The sequence below is a fragment of the Atractosteus spatula genome, chromosome 13, assembly GCF_055471065.1.
Source record: "Atractosteus spatula isolate fAtrSpa1 chromosome 13, fAtrSpa1.hap1, whole genome shotgun sequence".
Lineage (NCBI taxonomy): Eukaryota > Metazoa > Chordata > Actinopteri > Semionotiformes > Lepisosteidae > Atractosteus > Atractosteus spatula.
In genome coordinates this window covers 1,151,064-1,167,281 of record NC_142718.1, presented here as the reverse complement: position 1 = coordinate 1,167,281, position 16,218 = coordinate 1,151,064, and the positions used below count along the sequence as shown (strand labels likewise).

At 55.2% G+C, this 16,218-nt stretch overlaps 1 protein-coding gene across 2 annotated transcripts; it reads left to right on the top strand.

The window, feature by feature from the left end:
• The first annotated feature begins 6,742 nt into the window (after positions 1-6,742).
• Positions 6,743-14,782, top strand: kdelr3 (KDEL endoplasmic reticulum protein retention receptor 3). 2 transcript variants are annotated; one of them, XM_088930947.1, is made up of 5 exons: positions 6,743-7,185; positions 11,644-11,744; positions 12,356-12,514; positions 12,617-12,869; positions 13,690-14,782. In XM_088930947.1, exons 1-5 carry the CDS (start codon positions 7,176-7,178, stop codon positions 13,731-13,733), a joined length of 567 nt encoding a protein of 188 aa, XP_088787073.1. In that variant the 5' UTR covers positions 6,743-7,175; the 3' UTR covers positions 13,734-14,782. The 2 variants fall into 2 exon arrangements, with proteins under 2 accessions (XP_088787073.1, XP_088787072.1); XM_088930946.1 differs by lacking the exon at positions 6,743-7,185 and adding an exon at positions 9,165-9,668.
• The last annotated feature ends 1,436 nt before the right edge of the window (positions 14,783-16,218 follow it).

Genomic DNA, 16,218 nt, shown 5'->3' with positions numbered 1-16,218 from the left:
ACCAGTACAAGACCAGTACAAGACACACAGAGATACAGAGATAGAGAGACACAGGGCTACAGAGATAGAGAGACACAGAGATAGAGAGACACAGAGATAGAGAGACACAGGGCTACAGAGATAGAGAGACACAGGGCTACAGAGATAGAGAGACACAGGGCTACAGAGACACAGAGATAGAGAGACACAGAGATAGAGAGATAGAGAGACACAGAGATAGAGAGACACAGAGATAGAGAGACACAGGGCTACAGAGATACAGAGAGACACAGAGATAGAGAGACACAGAGATAGACGCAGAGACGCAGAGACGCAGAGAGACAGAGAGAGAGATCCTCACACAGGACAGGGCCACGTCCTCTTTAGCCCAGCGTGTGACCTCCTGTCACAGCCTGAGGAACAGTGAGCCTGTCTCTCAGTGATGCTCCACATGTTTGTATGTAAAAGTATTTTGTCGTGTCTGTATTGTAAATATCTGTAAATGTCTGTAGATCTTATATTAATTGTGTTTGTTTTGGCTACAAACTGATTTTTTCATTGGTCATGCCAGTAAAGCTTCTTAAATTGAATTGACAGAGACTGAGACAGACAGAGAAACACAGAGATACAGAGAGAGAAAATTACACAGAGAGACGGAGAGAGAGATACAGACACACTCATAAACATGACACAATCAAAAATATCGTATGATTGTGTCTTTATTGTGAATGTCTGTAGATTTTTGTTGTATGTTAATTGTATTTGTTTTGCTTTGGCAACACTGGTAAGCACCTGGAATTGGATTGAGTAGAGACACACAAAAAGAGACACAGAGACACAGCTAGAGAGAGAGATGGAGAGATACAGGGATACAGAGAGAGATACAGAGAGAGATGGGAAATCGATCAGATGATGTCAGGGGTAAATTCCAGGTAGTGAGGAGCAGCTGTCCTATATCTGGATCAGCCTATTGATCCCATGTGAACTGATTGATCGGTGCAGGGTGGAGGGGCCCAGGCCTGGGACAGTCCCTGTGAGCGGGAAGATCTAGTGGCTGTAAGTCAGAATCCAGCTGCGCTCTGCACCCCAGCAGCGGTTCGGGCCGGTTTGGATGGCTAGCATGTTGACAAGGAGAAGGGTCAGTGAAGGGATGAATAGAAACCATTCAGCGTCCGTAAAGCAACTGAAGACCCATCTAGATAACGGCACTGCGGAGACAGACCCAGGTGGGTGAGCGCTCTCTGCAACTATGTGTGCATCGCTGAGAAAATGCAGGGATTATTGTTAATAATAATAATAATAATAATAATAATAAGAATATTTCCCTATACAGCACTGTACATGCTCTACCTTAGCCCAGGGTTAGAGTGGAGAGATCACCATCGTCATCATCTACACCACCATCTTCGTCGCTACCAGAACCCCTTCGCCCGCTTACACCAGCACACTCGGGTGCGTGGGACTCCTTTATCGCAAAACCAGCCCTGAGTTTCTTCTAGAAAAGTAATAATCATGCTCTTTTCTGTGGATTTATTTTAAGTACAGTAGACTAAAGTTAGCCCTGTGTTCCCTGTTGCCATGGCCACTGAATCCACACTTTCAGGACCTGTTGGCTTGGCAACGGAGTGTAGCTATGCAACATGATACTTAGAGGGGGCTTGTGTTTTCCTTTAACTTAAAACAAAGTTTCTATTTTTTTATAATTAATAGTACTACAGTTAATATTTTCTAAAACTACACAGGAAGAACACTATAGGCTGCATTTCTCTTTTTATTGTATTCGTTTATAACTCTACCTCACTGAATTCACTCACACACACACACTGCCACTACCAACTGTACTAAAGACACTGCTAGAGACACTGCTGTCCCTCTCCTCTCACACTGACACACTCCTGACTGGACTGGAGACACTGCTAGAGACACTGCTGTCCCTCTCCTCTCACACTCCCCCTGAATTCACACACTGACACTCCTGACTGGACTGGAGACACTGCTAGAGACACTGCTGTCCCTCTCCTCTCACACTCCCCCTGAATTCACACACTGACACACTCCTGACTGGACTGGAGACACTGCTGTCCCTCTCCTCTCACACTGCCCCTGAATTCACACACTGACACACTCCTGACTGGACTGGAGACACTGCTAGAGACACTGCTGTCCCTCTCCTCTCACACTGCCCCTGAATTCACACACTGACACACTCCTGACTGGACTGGAGACACTGCTAGAGACACTGCTGTCCCTCTCCTCTCACACTCCCCCTGAATTCACACACTGACACACTCCTGACTGGACTGGAGACACTGCTGTCCCTCTCCTCTCACACTGCCCCTGAATTCACACACTGACACACTCCTGACTGGACTGGAGACACTGCTAGAGACACTGCTGTCCCTCTCCTCTCACACTCCCCCTGAATTCACACACTGACACACTCCTGACTGGACTGGATACACTGCTAGAGACACTGCTGTCCCTCTCCTCTCACACTGCCCCTGAATTCACACACTGACACACTCCTGACTGGACTGGAGACACTGCTGTCCCTCTCCTCTCACACTGCCCCTGAATTCACACACTGACACACTCCTGACTGGACTGGAGACACTGCTGTCCCTCTCCTCTCACACTGCCCCTGAATTCACACACTGACACTCCTGACTGGACTGGAGACACTGCTAGAGACACTGCTGTCCCTCTCCTCTCACACTGCCCCTGAATTCACACACTGACACACTCCTGACTGGACTGGAGACACTGCTAGAGACACTGCTGTCCCTCTCCTCTCACACTCCCCCTGAATTCACACACGGACACACTCCTGACTGGACTAGAGACACTGCTAGAGACACTGCTGTCCCTCTCCTCTCACACTCCCCCTGAATTCACACACTGACACACTCCTGACTGGACTGGAGACACTGCTGTCCCTCTCCTCTCACACTCCCCCTGAATTCACACACTGACACACTCCTGACTGGACTGGAGACACTGCTAGAGACACTGCTGTCCCTCTCCTCTCACACTCCCCCTGAATTCACACACGGACACACTCCTGACTGGACTAGAGACACTGCTAGAGACACTGCTGTCCCTCTCCTCTCACACTCCCCCTGAATTCACACACTGACACACTCCTGACTGGACTGGAGACACTGCTGTCCCTCTCCTCTCACACTCCCCCTGAATTCACACACTGACACACTCCTGACTGGACTGGAGACACTGCTGTCCCTCTCCTCTCACACTCCCCCTGAATTCACACACTGACACACTCCTGACTGGACTGGAGACACTGCTGTCCCTCTCCTCTCACACTGCCCCTGAATTCACACACTGACACACTCCTGACTGGACTGGAGACACTGCTAGAGACACTGCTGTCCCTCTCCTCTCACACTGCCCCTGAATTCACACACTGACACACTCCTGACTGGACTGGAGACACTGCTAGAGACACTGCTGTCCCTCTCCTCTCACACTCCCCCTGAATTCACACACTGACACACTCCTGACTGGACTGGAGACACTGCTGTCCCTCTCCTCTCACACTGCCCCTGAATTCACACACTGACACACTCCTGACTGGACTGGAGACACTGCTAGAGACACTGCTGTCCCTCTCCTCTCACACTCCCCCTGAATTCACACACGGACACACTCCTGACTGGACTAGAGACACTGCTAGAGACACTGCTGTCCCTCTCCTCTCACACTCCCCCTGAATTCACACACTGACACACTCCTGACTGGACTGGAGACACTGCTGTCCCTCTCCTCTCACACTCCCCCTGAATTCACACACTGACACACTCCTGACTGGACTGGAGACACTGCTGTCCCTCTCCTCTCACACTCCCCCTGAATTCACACACTGACACACTCCTGACTGGACTGGAGACACTGCTGTCCCTCTCCTCTCACACTGCCCCTGAATTCACACACTGACACACTCCTGACTGGACTGGAGACACTGCTAGAGACACTGCTGTCCCTCTCCTCTCACACTGCCCCTGAATTCACACACTGACACACTCCTGACTGGACTGGAGACACTGCTAGAGACACTGCTGTCCCTCTCCTCTCACACTCCCCCTGAATTCACACACTGACACACTCCTGACTGGACTGGAGACACTGCTGTCCCTCTCCTCTCACACTGCCCCTGAATTCACACACTGACACACTCCTGACTGGACTGGAGACACTGCTAGAGACACTGCTGTCCCTCTCCTCTCACACTCCCCCTGAATTCACACACTGACACACTCCTGACTGGACTGGATACACTGCTAGAGACACTGCTGTCCCTCTCCTCTCACACTGCCCCTGAATTCACACACTGACACACTCCTGACTGGACTGGAGACACTGCTGTCCCTCTCCTCTCACACTGCCCCTGAATTCACACACTGACACTCCTGACTGGACTGGAGACACTGCTAGAGACACTGCTGTCCCTCTCCTCTCACACTGCCCCTGAATTCACACACTGACACACTCCTGACTGGACTGGAGACACTGCTAGAGACACTGCTGTCCCTCTCCTCTCACACTCCCCCTGAATTCACACACGGACACACTCCTGACTGGACTAGAGACACTGCTAGAGACACTGCTGTCCCTCTCCTCTCACACTCCCCCTGAATTCACACACTGACACACTCCTGACTGGACTGGAGACACTGCTGTCCCTCTCCTCTCACACTCCCCCTGAATTCACACACTGACACACTCCTGACTGGACTGGAGACACTGCTAGAGACACTGCTGTCCCTCTCCTCTCACACTCCCCCTGAATTCACACACGGACACACTCCTGACTGGACTAGAGACACTGCTAGAGACACTGCTGTCCCTCTCCTCTCACACTCCCCCTGAATTCACACACTGACACACTCCTGACTGGACTGGAGACACTGCTGTCCCTCTCCTCTCACACTCCCCCTGAATTCACACACTGACACACTCCTGACTGGACTGGAGACACTGCTGTCCCTCTCCTCTCACACTCCCCCTGAATTCACACACTGACACACTCCTGACTGGACTGGAGACACTGCTGTCCCTCTCCTCTCACACTGCCCCTGAATTCACACACTGACACACTCCTGACTGGACTGGAGACACTGCTAGAGACACTGCTGTCCCTCTCCTCTCACACTGCCCCTGAATTCACACACTGACACACTCCTGACTGGACTGGAGACACTGCTAGAGACACTGCTGTCCCTCTCCTCTCACACTCCCCCTGAATTCACACACTGACACACTCCTGACTGGACTGGAGACACTGCTGTCCCTCTCCTCTCACACTGCCCCTGAATTCACACACTGACACACTCCTGACTGGACTGGAGACACTGCTAGAGACACTGCTGTCCCTCTCCTCTCACACTCCCCCTGAATTCACACACTGACACACTCCTGACTGGACTGGATACACTGCTAGAGACACTGCTGTCCCTCTCCTCTCACACTGCCCCTGAATTCACACACTGACACACTCCTGACTGGACTGGAGACACTGCTGTCCCTCTCCTCTCACACTGCCCCTGAATTCACACACTGACACTCCTGACTGGACTGGAGACACTGCTAGAGACACTGCTGTCCCTCTCCTCTCACACTGCCCCTGAATTCACACACTGACACACTCCTGACTGGACTGGAGACACTGCTAGAGACACTGCTGTCCCTCTCCTCTCACACTCCCCCTGAATTCACACACGGACACACTCCTGACTGGACTAGAGACACTGCTAGAGACACTGCTGTCCCTCTCCTCTCACACTCCCCCTGAATTCACACACTGACACACTCCTGACTGGACTGGAGACACTGCTGTCCCTCTCCTCTCACACTCCCCCTGAATTCACACACTGACACACTCCTGACTGGACTGGAGACACTGCTAGAGACACTGCTGTCCCTCTCCTCTCACACTCCCCCTGAATTCACACACGGACACACTCCTGACTGGACTAGAGACACTGCTAGAGACACTGCTGTCCCTCTCCTCTCACACTCCCCCTGAATTCACACACTGACACACTCCTGACTGGACTGGAGACACTGCTGTCCCTCTCCTCTCACACTCCCCCTGAATTCACACACTGACACACTCCTGACTGGACTGGAGACACTGCTGTCCCTCTCCTCTCACACTCCCCCTGAATTCACACACGGACACACTCCTGACTGGACTGGAGACACTGCTAGAGACACTGCTGTCCCTCTCCTCTCACACTCCCCCTGAGTTCACACACTGACACACTCCTGACTGGACTGGAGACACTGCTAGAGACACTGCTGTCCCTCTGCTCTCAAAATCTTCACAGGGACTGGAAACCATAAGAATATACAGTATAAGACGTTACAAAGTAGGTACAAATCTATCTTAAAGTAGCTACGTTATCCAGTTACTTCTTGAAAGACAACAATGTATCAGTCCCAACAGCACTGCAGGACGACTTGTTCCACACTCCCACCACCCTTTGCATAAAGAACCGCCTCTTGTTCTCAGTTTTAAATACACTACCCCTAGTAGCTACGCTAGTTTCCAGTTCAGGCCTGTTTCCTTGTTTTAAAAAGAGAGGCTGGCGTGTTAAATGCCGGTGGTGTATTTAAAAAACGGCCTATTTGCGGATGGGAAACTAGGTCAGGAGCCGTCCGCCGAGAGGCTCCGCGGAGGAAGACAGATGATCGCACAGCTCTGCTCCGTCCCTTCGTCTCCCGCCGCCACCCCCGCGTCACCGGGCCGGGAGGAGGGGGGCGGTCACGGTCCGCGCACGGGACAGGCGCTCCCGCAGTCCCAGGCCGCGTGCCCCCTGCGAGCTCTCTGCCCGCGGAGCAGGCCGGACCGGGGCCGGTGCTGTCCGGGACCACGCGTCCAGGGGGACCGGGGGGCACGCTGCACGGCGGATCTGCAGCTGATCTCGGCGGCCGCAGCCCACACCTGGGTTCGACGGCTTGATCGCAATGAAAGCAGTGTGAAGCTCTGGAGCAGAAAGCTCTGTACGGCACGTAGGCGAGCACGCAGCGCCATCTAGTGCTGCTGCCTGGACACAGCACCTCGAAGAGCGCAGAAGTTTCAACTCCACGCCGAGCAGAAGCGCTTTACTGTCCTCGCCGTGTCGCTCAGAGTGTGCAGAGACAGAGCCGCAGGCCGCACAGGCGCAGATGCCAACATGGAGACGGGTAAATGCCCCTGTGTCTGTGTCCTCTGTCCTCTTCCGGGACAGGTCCTGCCCAGGGCGATGTTTCTCTCAGTTCTGGGTCTTACACCCAGTCCAGCGAATGTTAGGAGCCCTTCAGAGTCTGTGTTTCTCAGTGTGCGGTGGGGTTACTGGTGCAGAATGATCACTGTGTGTCTCCCAGGTGGGGTTACTGGTGCAGAATGATCACTGTGTGTCTCCCAGGTGGGATTACTAGTGCAGAATGAGCACTGTGTGTCTCCCAGGGGGGGTTACTGGTGCAGAATGAGCACTGTGTGTCTCCCAGGGGGGGTTACTGGTGCAGAATGATCACTGTGTGTCTCCCAGGTCGGGCTGCTGGTGCAGAACGATCATTGTGTGTCCCCCAGGTGGGGTTACTGGTGTAGAACGAGCACTGTGTGTCTCCCAGCTGGGGTTACTGGTGCAGAACGATCACTGTGTGTCTCCCAGCTGGGGTTACTGGTGCAGAACGATCACTGTGTGTCTCCCAGGGGGGGTTACTGGTGCAGAATGAGCACTGTGTGTCTCCCAGGTCGGGCTGCTGGTGCAGAACGATCATTGTGTGTCCCCCAGGTGGGGTTACTGGTGCAGAACGATCACTGTGTGTCTCCCAGGTGGGGTCACTGGTGCAGAACGATCACTGTGTGTCTCCCAGGTGGGATTACTAGTGCAGAATGAGCACTGTGTGTCTCCCAGGGGGGGTTACTGGTGCAGAATGAGCACTGTGTGTCTCCCAGGGGGGGTTACTGGTGCAGAATGAGCACTGTGTGTCTCCCAGGGGGGGTTACTGGTGCAGAACGATCATTGTGTGTCTCCCAGCTGGGGTTACTGGTGCAGAACGATCACTGTGTGTCTCCCAGGTGGGGTCACTGGTGCAGAACGATCACTGTGTGTCTCCCAGGTGGGATTACTAGTGCAGAATGAGCACTGTGTGTCTCCCAGGGGGGGTTACTGGTGCAGAATGAGCACTGTGTGTCTCCCAGGGGGGGTTACTGGTGCAGAATGAGCACTGTGTGTCTCCCAGGTCGGGCTGCTGGTGCAGAACGATCATTGTGTGTCCCCCAGGTGGGGTTACTGGTGTAGAACGAGCACTGTGTGTCTCCCAGCTGGGGTTACTGGTGCAGAACGATCACTGTGTGTCTCCCAGGTGGGGTTACTGGTGTAGAACGATCACTGTGTGTCTCCCAGGAGGGGTTACTGGTGCAGAATGAGCACTGTGTGTCTCCCAGGTGGGGTCACTGGTGCAGAATGATCACTGTGTGTCTCCCAGCTGGGGTTACTGGTGCAGAACGATCACTGTGTGTCTCCCAGGGGGGGTTACTGGTGCAGAATGAGCACTGTGTCTCCCAGGTGGGGCTCCAATTCAGTGGTGGGTGAAGTCGGTCCCCTCTTGTCTGTAAAACCCTTTAGGATCCTTTTATATAAGTAATATAAATATGAATTTCTTGGAACTTGAAGACTGAAGCATCTCTTAAAGACACAGCGAATACATCGGGTATGTAACACACATACTTATGATATTCCTGTCTGATTCTACACAGTCTTATGCCTTTCGGTTCGGTGCAGTGCCTGTTCAGGGAACTGTAGACACTTGCGGATCAGAATCACACGAGCCAGTCTGTCCAGAGATGCCTGTGCGCCTTACTGCTTGGGCGATCACCTCGTTAACACACACACACACGAAGTCGACCTCAGAGGTCTGGATTCTCCAGGATGCGCTCGAAGAGGGACAAAAAAAAATGAGCAGTCCTGTAAACAAAGCACTCGAGCGTTTAAACCGGACGGCGAAATAAGCTTGACATCTCAAACCGTGTGAAAGAAATCTTTCCGTGCCACTCCCCTTTAAAACCCGGAGCGCGGGGTTTCTGTCGGCGGATCCCGGAGCTGTAACCCGACCCGCGCCGCGAGCGCGCGCGCGTCCCTGCCGGAGCCCACAGCCCTACTGCGCCTGTGAGCCACGTCACCCACTGTGGCCGAGGCACTGGCCGGGCAGGGATGCGCACGACGAGTCGGCAAACTCCTGCAGCGCTGTGTTAGGGGGGAAACGGGGCAGAACTCCTTCGAGCAGACGGCGCGCAAGTTCCGGGCGGCTGTGCATCTCGACACCGGGGGACGGACAGGACTGGTTCGGCAGGACAGAGTCGGACTCCCAGCTCGCGAAACTGCGTGCGGAGCTGCTGCAGTCTTTTCAGATGCACTTTTTCAACTACTTGTGCCAACAAACTTCTGCCACAGTCCGGTGTGATTGAGACAGATACACTCACTCACACACACACACACATATATATATTTGCGGTTCGCTCGAAAAGTGGAGTTTCAAATAAATAAGAGGAAACGCGTGTCTGGACAGAAGGTGGAAGAGATCGAGCAACACGATGAATGTCTTTCGGCTCCTAGGCGACCTGTCGCATCTCCTGGCCATAATCATTCTGTTCATGAAGATCTGGAGGTCCAAGTCGTGCGCAGGTACGTGTCGTGCGCAGGGTGGGGGGTGGGGGGGCGGCTGTCTCGGGGTTCGAGCATGCCCGGGCGCGAGGGCGAGATTACAGGCGTGGGTGCGGGACCGTCGCCCCCGGGGGGTCGCGCATTCCTCAGGTCCAGGTCGCTGTCGGACAGCCCGGCGGAGGGCCAGACGGCAGGGGGTCGGGCGAAAAAGTTTCTGTCGCTTCGAAAGCGCTTCTGCAGAATTTAAAAGACGACTTTTTAAAGAAGGAGGGAGGTTCTGAGAACGAAGATTCCCGTGGATACTGACGAGGGACAGCAGCTTTGTGATGAGGGGGTGCTGAGCTCAGAGGCAAGCGGGCTCTTCCGACCCGAGCGCCGTCTGTGTGTTCACAGCGCGCAGACAGCTCTTCCACAGTTACAGCTCCGGCCCTCAGGAGTCGGGTTTCTGAGTTTAGAAGCGGTTTTCAGCTCGTTTAGGTCCGGCGAACAGCGGGCTTGACTCTCAGGCTTGATTCGCGTCTTGGGATCCGGGGACCCCCGGGACAGACGCGGCTGGAGTTGTCTGTTCCTGGGTCACTGGGTTCTGGGCTGGACCCGGACCCCCAGCCGTGCTCGGAGCTGCGCAGCTGCAGCGCAGGCTGTGAACAGATGTTCAACAGAGCGCTGCTACAGCTCTCTGGACGAAGAACAAAGACGCGTGGACGGAACTACTGTCCTGCGTTTCAGAGAGCCTTGAAAAACAAAACACAAGAGCTTTCAGAGCCTGTAAACACGCGGGCAGGACAGGTGTGAGTGGGAGCAGAGCGACAGGTTTACGACAGGTAGACAGACTCGATCTGACTGCGACGTCCCAGCCGGGAGCCTGCACTGTCTCTACAACAACCAAAAATAAATAAAAGAATCCTGTCATGACGTCACTCCGACTCGAACCAGGATGCTCGTGTCCTCCTTGAGATTATGACGTGGCAGCGGCCGAGGGTTCGCCCTCCGCGCGCCCGCGGTGGAAGTTCCGGGGGATGACGTCGCTGCGGAGCGGCGTGCCCCCCGGGCGGTGGGACCTCCACACCACCCCTTGGAACCTGGAGGTCAGGGGTCGGGATAACGATTAACTGACATGGGGGCTAATTTGCGTGACCCCAGCGTCCCTCTGAGGGCTGTTCCTGACCGCAGTCTCTCTCAACCGCCGCCAGCGGGTCAGAACAGGACCGGTGCAGGACTGGGATGTGAAACAGGAACATCAGAGCAGAGAGACGTTTGTTTAGGAAAGCAGATCTGAGCCTGCTGGGACACAATAGGCCATTAAGAGTCCTGTGTGTTTGTGTGTGTCTGTGTGCACTTGTCTGCGTGTGCAGCTGTGTGTCTGTGTGCACTTGTCTGCGTGTGCAGGTGTGTGTCTGCGTGTTTGTGTGTATCTGTGTGTGCGTGTGTTTGTGTGCACCTGTCTGCGTGTGCAAGTGTGTGTCTGTTGTGCACATGCATCTGTGCACTGTGGGGCTCTGCGCATGTGTCTGTAGAAAAGTGACTCTTTTTGCATGTTAGTGCAGAGTCATGTTAGCACAGCTCATACCAGTGGTCTCCAGCTCTTCAGATTTTGTAGGCGTCCTCAATCAGTAGCTAAACGTTGCCAATTAAGCCGCTAATAAATAATTAATAATCAAGGGAATCATTTACCCATCATTCCTGTTCTAACCACTTCATCCAGTTCAGAGTCGAGGGGGGCTGAAGTCTATCCCAGCAAGCACCGGGCACAAGGCAGGGTACATCCTGGACGGGACGCCAGTCCATCACAGGGCACACACAGACACACACTCACACCAGGGACAGTTTTCCCAGAAGCCAGTTAACCTACCGGTATGTCTTTGGATAGTGGGAGGAAACCAGAGTACCAGGAGGAAACCCAGGTGGGCATGAGGAGAACATGCAAACTCCACGCAGACAGCACCCCGGGGCCGCAGTTCTGTGAGGGGACAGTGCTGACCACTGTGTGTGTCTGCAGGTATTTCAGGGAAGAGCCAGGTGCTGTTCGCTCTGGTCTTCACTACCAGATACCTGGACCTGTTCACCAGCTTCATCTCCATCTACAACACTGTGATGAAGGCGAGTGCAGCACCCCGGTCCTGTCTGCTCCTGACGTGCTCTGTGTCCTGCTCCTGTGTCTGTGATCCCGTGTCTGTGATCCCGTGTCTGTGATCCTGGTGTCTGTGATCCCGTGTTTGTGATCCCGGTGTCTGTGGTCCTGGTGTCTGTGATCCTGGTGTCTGTGGTCCTGGTGTCTGTGATCCCGGTGTCTCTGACCCCGGTGTCTGTGATCCCGGTGTCTGTGATCCCGGTGTCTCTGATCCCGGTGTCCGTGGTCCCGGTGTCTGTGATCCCGGTGTCTGTGATCCCGGTGTCTGTGATCCCGTGTCTCTGATCCTGGTGCCTGTGATCCCGTGTCTGTGATCCCGGTGTCTGTGGTCCCGGTGTCTGTGATCCCGTGTCTCTGATCCCGGTGCCTGTGGTCCCGGTGTCTGTGATCCCGTGTCTGTGATCCCGGTGTCTGTGATCCCGGTGTCTGTGATCCCGGTGTCTGTGGTCCCGGTGTCTGTGGTCCCGGTGTCTGTGATCCCGTGTCTCTGATCCCGGTGCCTGTGGTCCCGGTGTCTGTGATCCCGGTGTCTGTGATCCTGTGTCTCTGATCCCAGTGTCTTTCATCCGGTTGTTTCCAGGTGGTGTTTCTGATCCTGGCGTACGCCACGGTCTACCTGATCTACATGCGATTCCGCGGCTCCTATGACTCAGAGAATGACTCGTTCCGTGTGGAGTTCCTGCTGGTGCCGGTGGCCGGCCTGTCCTTCCTGGAGAACAGCGAGTTCACCCCCCTGGAGGTACGGCTCAGTGCAGACAGGTGTTTCCCAGATCAGACAGACAGACAGGTGTATCTCAGATCACTCAGACAGACAGACAGGTGTTTCTCTCTCCGGCCCCAGATCCTGTGGACCTTCTCCATCTACCTGGAGTCGGTGGCCATCCTGCCGCAGCTCTTCATGATCACCAAGACGGGCGAGGCTGAGTCCATCACCACGCACTACCTGTTCTTCCTGGGCCTGTACCGCGCGCTCTACATCGCCAACTGGGTCTGGCGCTACCAGACGGAGGGCTTCTTCGACCAGATCGCCGTGGTGTCGGGCGTGGTGCAGACCATCTTCTACTGCGACTTCTTCTACCTCTACTTCACCAGAGGTGAGGGCAGCGCGTGTGTGGTCAGGCGTGTGGAGTGCGTGTGCGGTCAGGCGTGTGGAGTGCGCGTGCGGTCAGGCGTGTGGAGTGGGCCTGTGGTCAGGCGTCGGCAGCACGTGTGCGGTCAGGCGTGTGGAGCGCGTGTGCGGTCAGGCGTGTGGAGCGCGTGTGCGGTCAGGCGTGTGGAGCGCGTGTGCGGTCAGGCGTGTGGAGTGCGCGTGCGGTCAGGCGTGTGGAGTGGGCCTGTGGTCAGGCGTGGGCAGCATGTGTGCGGTCAGGCGTGTGGAGCGCGTGTGCGGTCAGGCGTGTGGAGTGCGCGTGCGGTCAGGCGTGTGGAGTGGGCCTGTGGTCAGGCGTGGGCAGCATGTGTGCGGTCAGGCGTGTGGAGCGCGTGTGCAGTCAGGCGTGTGGAGCGCGTGTGCGGTCAGGCGTGTGGAGTGCGTGTGTGGTCAGGCGTGGGCAGCGCGTGTGCGGTCAGGCGTGTGGAGCGCGCGTGCGGTCAGGCGTGTGGAGCGGGCCTGTGGTCAGGCGTGGGCAGCACGTGTGCGGTCAGGCGTGTGGAGCGCGTGTGCGGTCAGGCGTGTGGAGCGCGTGTGCGGTCAGGCGTGTAGAGTGCGTGTCCTGCGATGGCCTGCTGCCCGTTGCTTGCTGGGATAGGCTCCGGCTGCCCTGTGCCCCTGACCTGCACAAAGAGGTGAGAAGAGGGAGGATGGATGTATCTGAGAGCACCGAGCATACCTCAGGCTTGTTGCCAGTTTCGGGGCGCACTGACGTTTCTGGGCGACCGAGTAACCTCACCCGTCTTTTTCCTCTCTCTCCGCAGTGCTGAGGGGCAGTGGGAAGATGAGTCTGCCCATGCCAGTGTGAACTCTGCCACCTGCCCCCACCCCCTCTGCCCCCTCTCCCCCCCACGCCTGGACCAGCACGGCAGGGACCCCCCTCCCGACCCCCCTCGCCACATTCCGGTGACTCTGCCACACTACGACACCCCTCCTTCGCCAGCTGTGCCACCACTGTCCTGTGTGTGCGTGTGCGACCTTCACTCTCAGACCAGAGCTGCTTCACGGAGCCCCCCCAAACCCGTGACAGGGGCAAGCGGACCACCCAGAACTGGGGGACAAGGGGAGCCCACAATCAGTTCCCAGAAGGGTCTCTCCTGCGCCCTCAGTGCCTTGCCCAGTGGGGACGCCTCTGAGTTTGTCTGTGTGTGTGAAGGAGCGTTAAAGGGATTCTTCTCAATATATGCCTGTGGTGCTTTAGCCTGTACTCAGCAGCTGCCAGCAGGGGTCAGTGCCCCTTATTTGCCCCAGGGTGGTTGGTGCTGGGAGAGGGCCTGCTCACTGTTACCAGAGCCAACAGCCGCAGAAGTCTGAAGCTCTGGTCCTGTCCTCTCTCTACAGTGCCTTGTACAAAGAGATGCAGGGAGTCTGCCTCCTCCTGGGGTAAAGGTGGAAGACAAGGGGAGACTCTGGGTGTTTTGAGAGGAGAGTTTTACAAGTTACATGTTAATTGGTTAATTGTGCGAGCTTGTTCAATGGCTGAAATCTGTCACGTTTCCTCCCCCCGTCTGCGCGAGAGTGGGTGCTGCTGAGCCCCCTGCCCCGGCACTCCCAGTGCTGTTTCTTAGAGGTGCTTTTCTTGTATGCGTTTTTAAACTCGTCGGCTGGCGGCTTTCTTCCGCCCTGCCCCTCGATTTTGCGTCGCAGAAAGTATCGCGGGATCTGTTCCTCGCACGATAAGGGAGGGGGAGGAGACTAACCCAGAGCCCCGCCCCCTCGCCTGCTGGGCGGGGTCTGTCCCCGCCCGCCAGCGGAAGGGGCGGGGTCCCCGCGGTCTCTCCGTCTCCCGCGGCTTGCGTGTGAGGTGTCTTACTGCCACTGTGCGTCAATAAAGGTACAGACAGCGTTTCAACCGCCTCCGAAAGCTGGCTTCTTTTTTCTCTGGCTGTGCGGGTATGAAGAGGGAGACGTTCAAGGAGGGAGCTGCGTCAGCGAAGGAACAGGTAAAGTTTTATTCCCTGCTGGAGAGAAGAGACGCAACCGGAACAAGGGCTCCACAGCCGAAAAGCTGTGTCTCTGTTCTTTTCAGCCCGATATAAAGCTTTACGTGTTCCTCCGAAGGGGGCACGCTTGTTTTCATTTCTCCTGATGGCATCTCTGCGGAACACTCACTCAAAAGTATCGCGGCAGGGAGACGTTTCAGCAAGGGCGGCCGTGCGCACCACACTTACAAGTCTGGGTTTAGAGCGCGGCACATGAGGATGAGGTCCCCAGGACAGACACGCGTGTGAGTGCTCAGGCAGCAGGCCAGAGGACAGCGATCAGACGCTCTCCCGTGCTGATCAGAACGTCCCGCGCTGACGAACGGTAGACACTAAAGAGAGCGAGTCTCAGACAGACCGCTGCGAGGAAAAGTTATTTAGGTTTTCAGAATCTTCAGTGGACTTCAGAACCAGGGGTGAAGCCCAACAGACAACACAAGTAGTTAAAGTCAAGGGAAGAATGTTTAAAACCAAGGACAGGAGGTGCTTCCTTTACACCAAGGGTCGCAGGGATGTGGAGCAAAAACACCAGGTTCCAGTACTCATAATGCCAAAGGAGCTGCCAAAGTCAGCGCTAAAGTCTGGACAAAACTCACCTGTTATCTCTAAATACACACCACAGTACGGAACGGATGTGCATTTTGTAAGAACGGCGTTGTGTAAGAATCTGATATCACTGATAGGAATAAAAAAAGGCAGAAGTGACATCAGTGTAGTTTCTGTAGTTTTGCCCACCCCCAGTCAACGCAGAGCCCAGAATCACCGTGCCTGAAAACATTTACCACCGATTTCTGCCCGGCTGCAGGACAGCTTCCCCTGGTGACTGGGCTAGAGTCCTGTAGAGCAGTGGTCTCGAGTCCTGCCCCAGGAGAGCCCAGACTCTGGGAATGATCGCATTCCAAAGTCCTGCAACTATTGAGCTGTGATCAGTTCATTAAGCTCGTCTGCCAGACAGGGTTAACCCCTGTGCCCAGTCAACGCTGAGCTGACTGGATAAGACGAGCACTGTAAAAAGTGTCCCCCGAAATCGCACTTCAGAACAAATCGGGAATATTGATCATTCGTGCACGAGGTCTGATCAATGTCAGGAATAGTGAACATGTGATCAGAAGCATGCGGGGATCTCTGCCCCGCTCGGCGGTAATGAAGAGTTGATTGGCTGTCGGTGTATGGGCCCCTCATCGTCAGAGGGTCCCCTGCGATATCTCACGGGTCCTTTCTCTCCCGAGACGTCACGCTGGTCCCCTGAGCAGCGAAGATCAACCGAGCGCCTTCGTTCTGAGAATCGGCAGCTCGCTCTGCAGTACTTCT

Coding starts and splice junctions, on each gene's coding strand:
- kdelr3 (XM_088930946.1), top strand. CDS start 9,578: ATGAATGTCTTTCGGCTCCTAGGCGACCTGTCGCATCTCCTGGCCATA. Junction 11,745..12,355: donor TCTACAACACTGTGATGAAG/GCGAGTGCAGCA, acceptor GGTTGTTTCCAG/GTGGTGTTTCTGATCCTGGC. Junction 12,870..13,689: donor CTACCTCTACTTCACCAGAG/GTGAGGGCAGCG, acceptor CTCTCTCCGCAG/TGCTGAGGGGCAGTGGGAAG.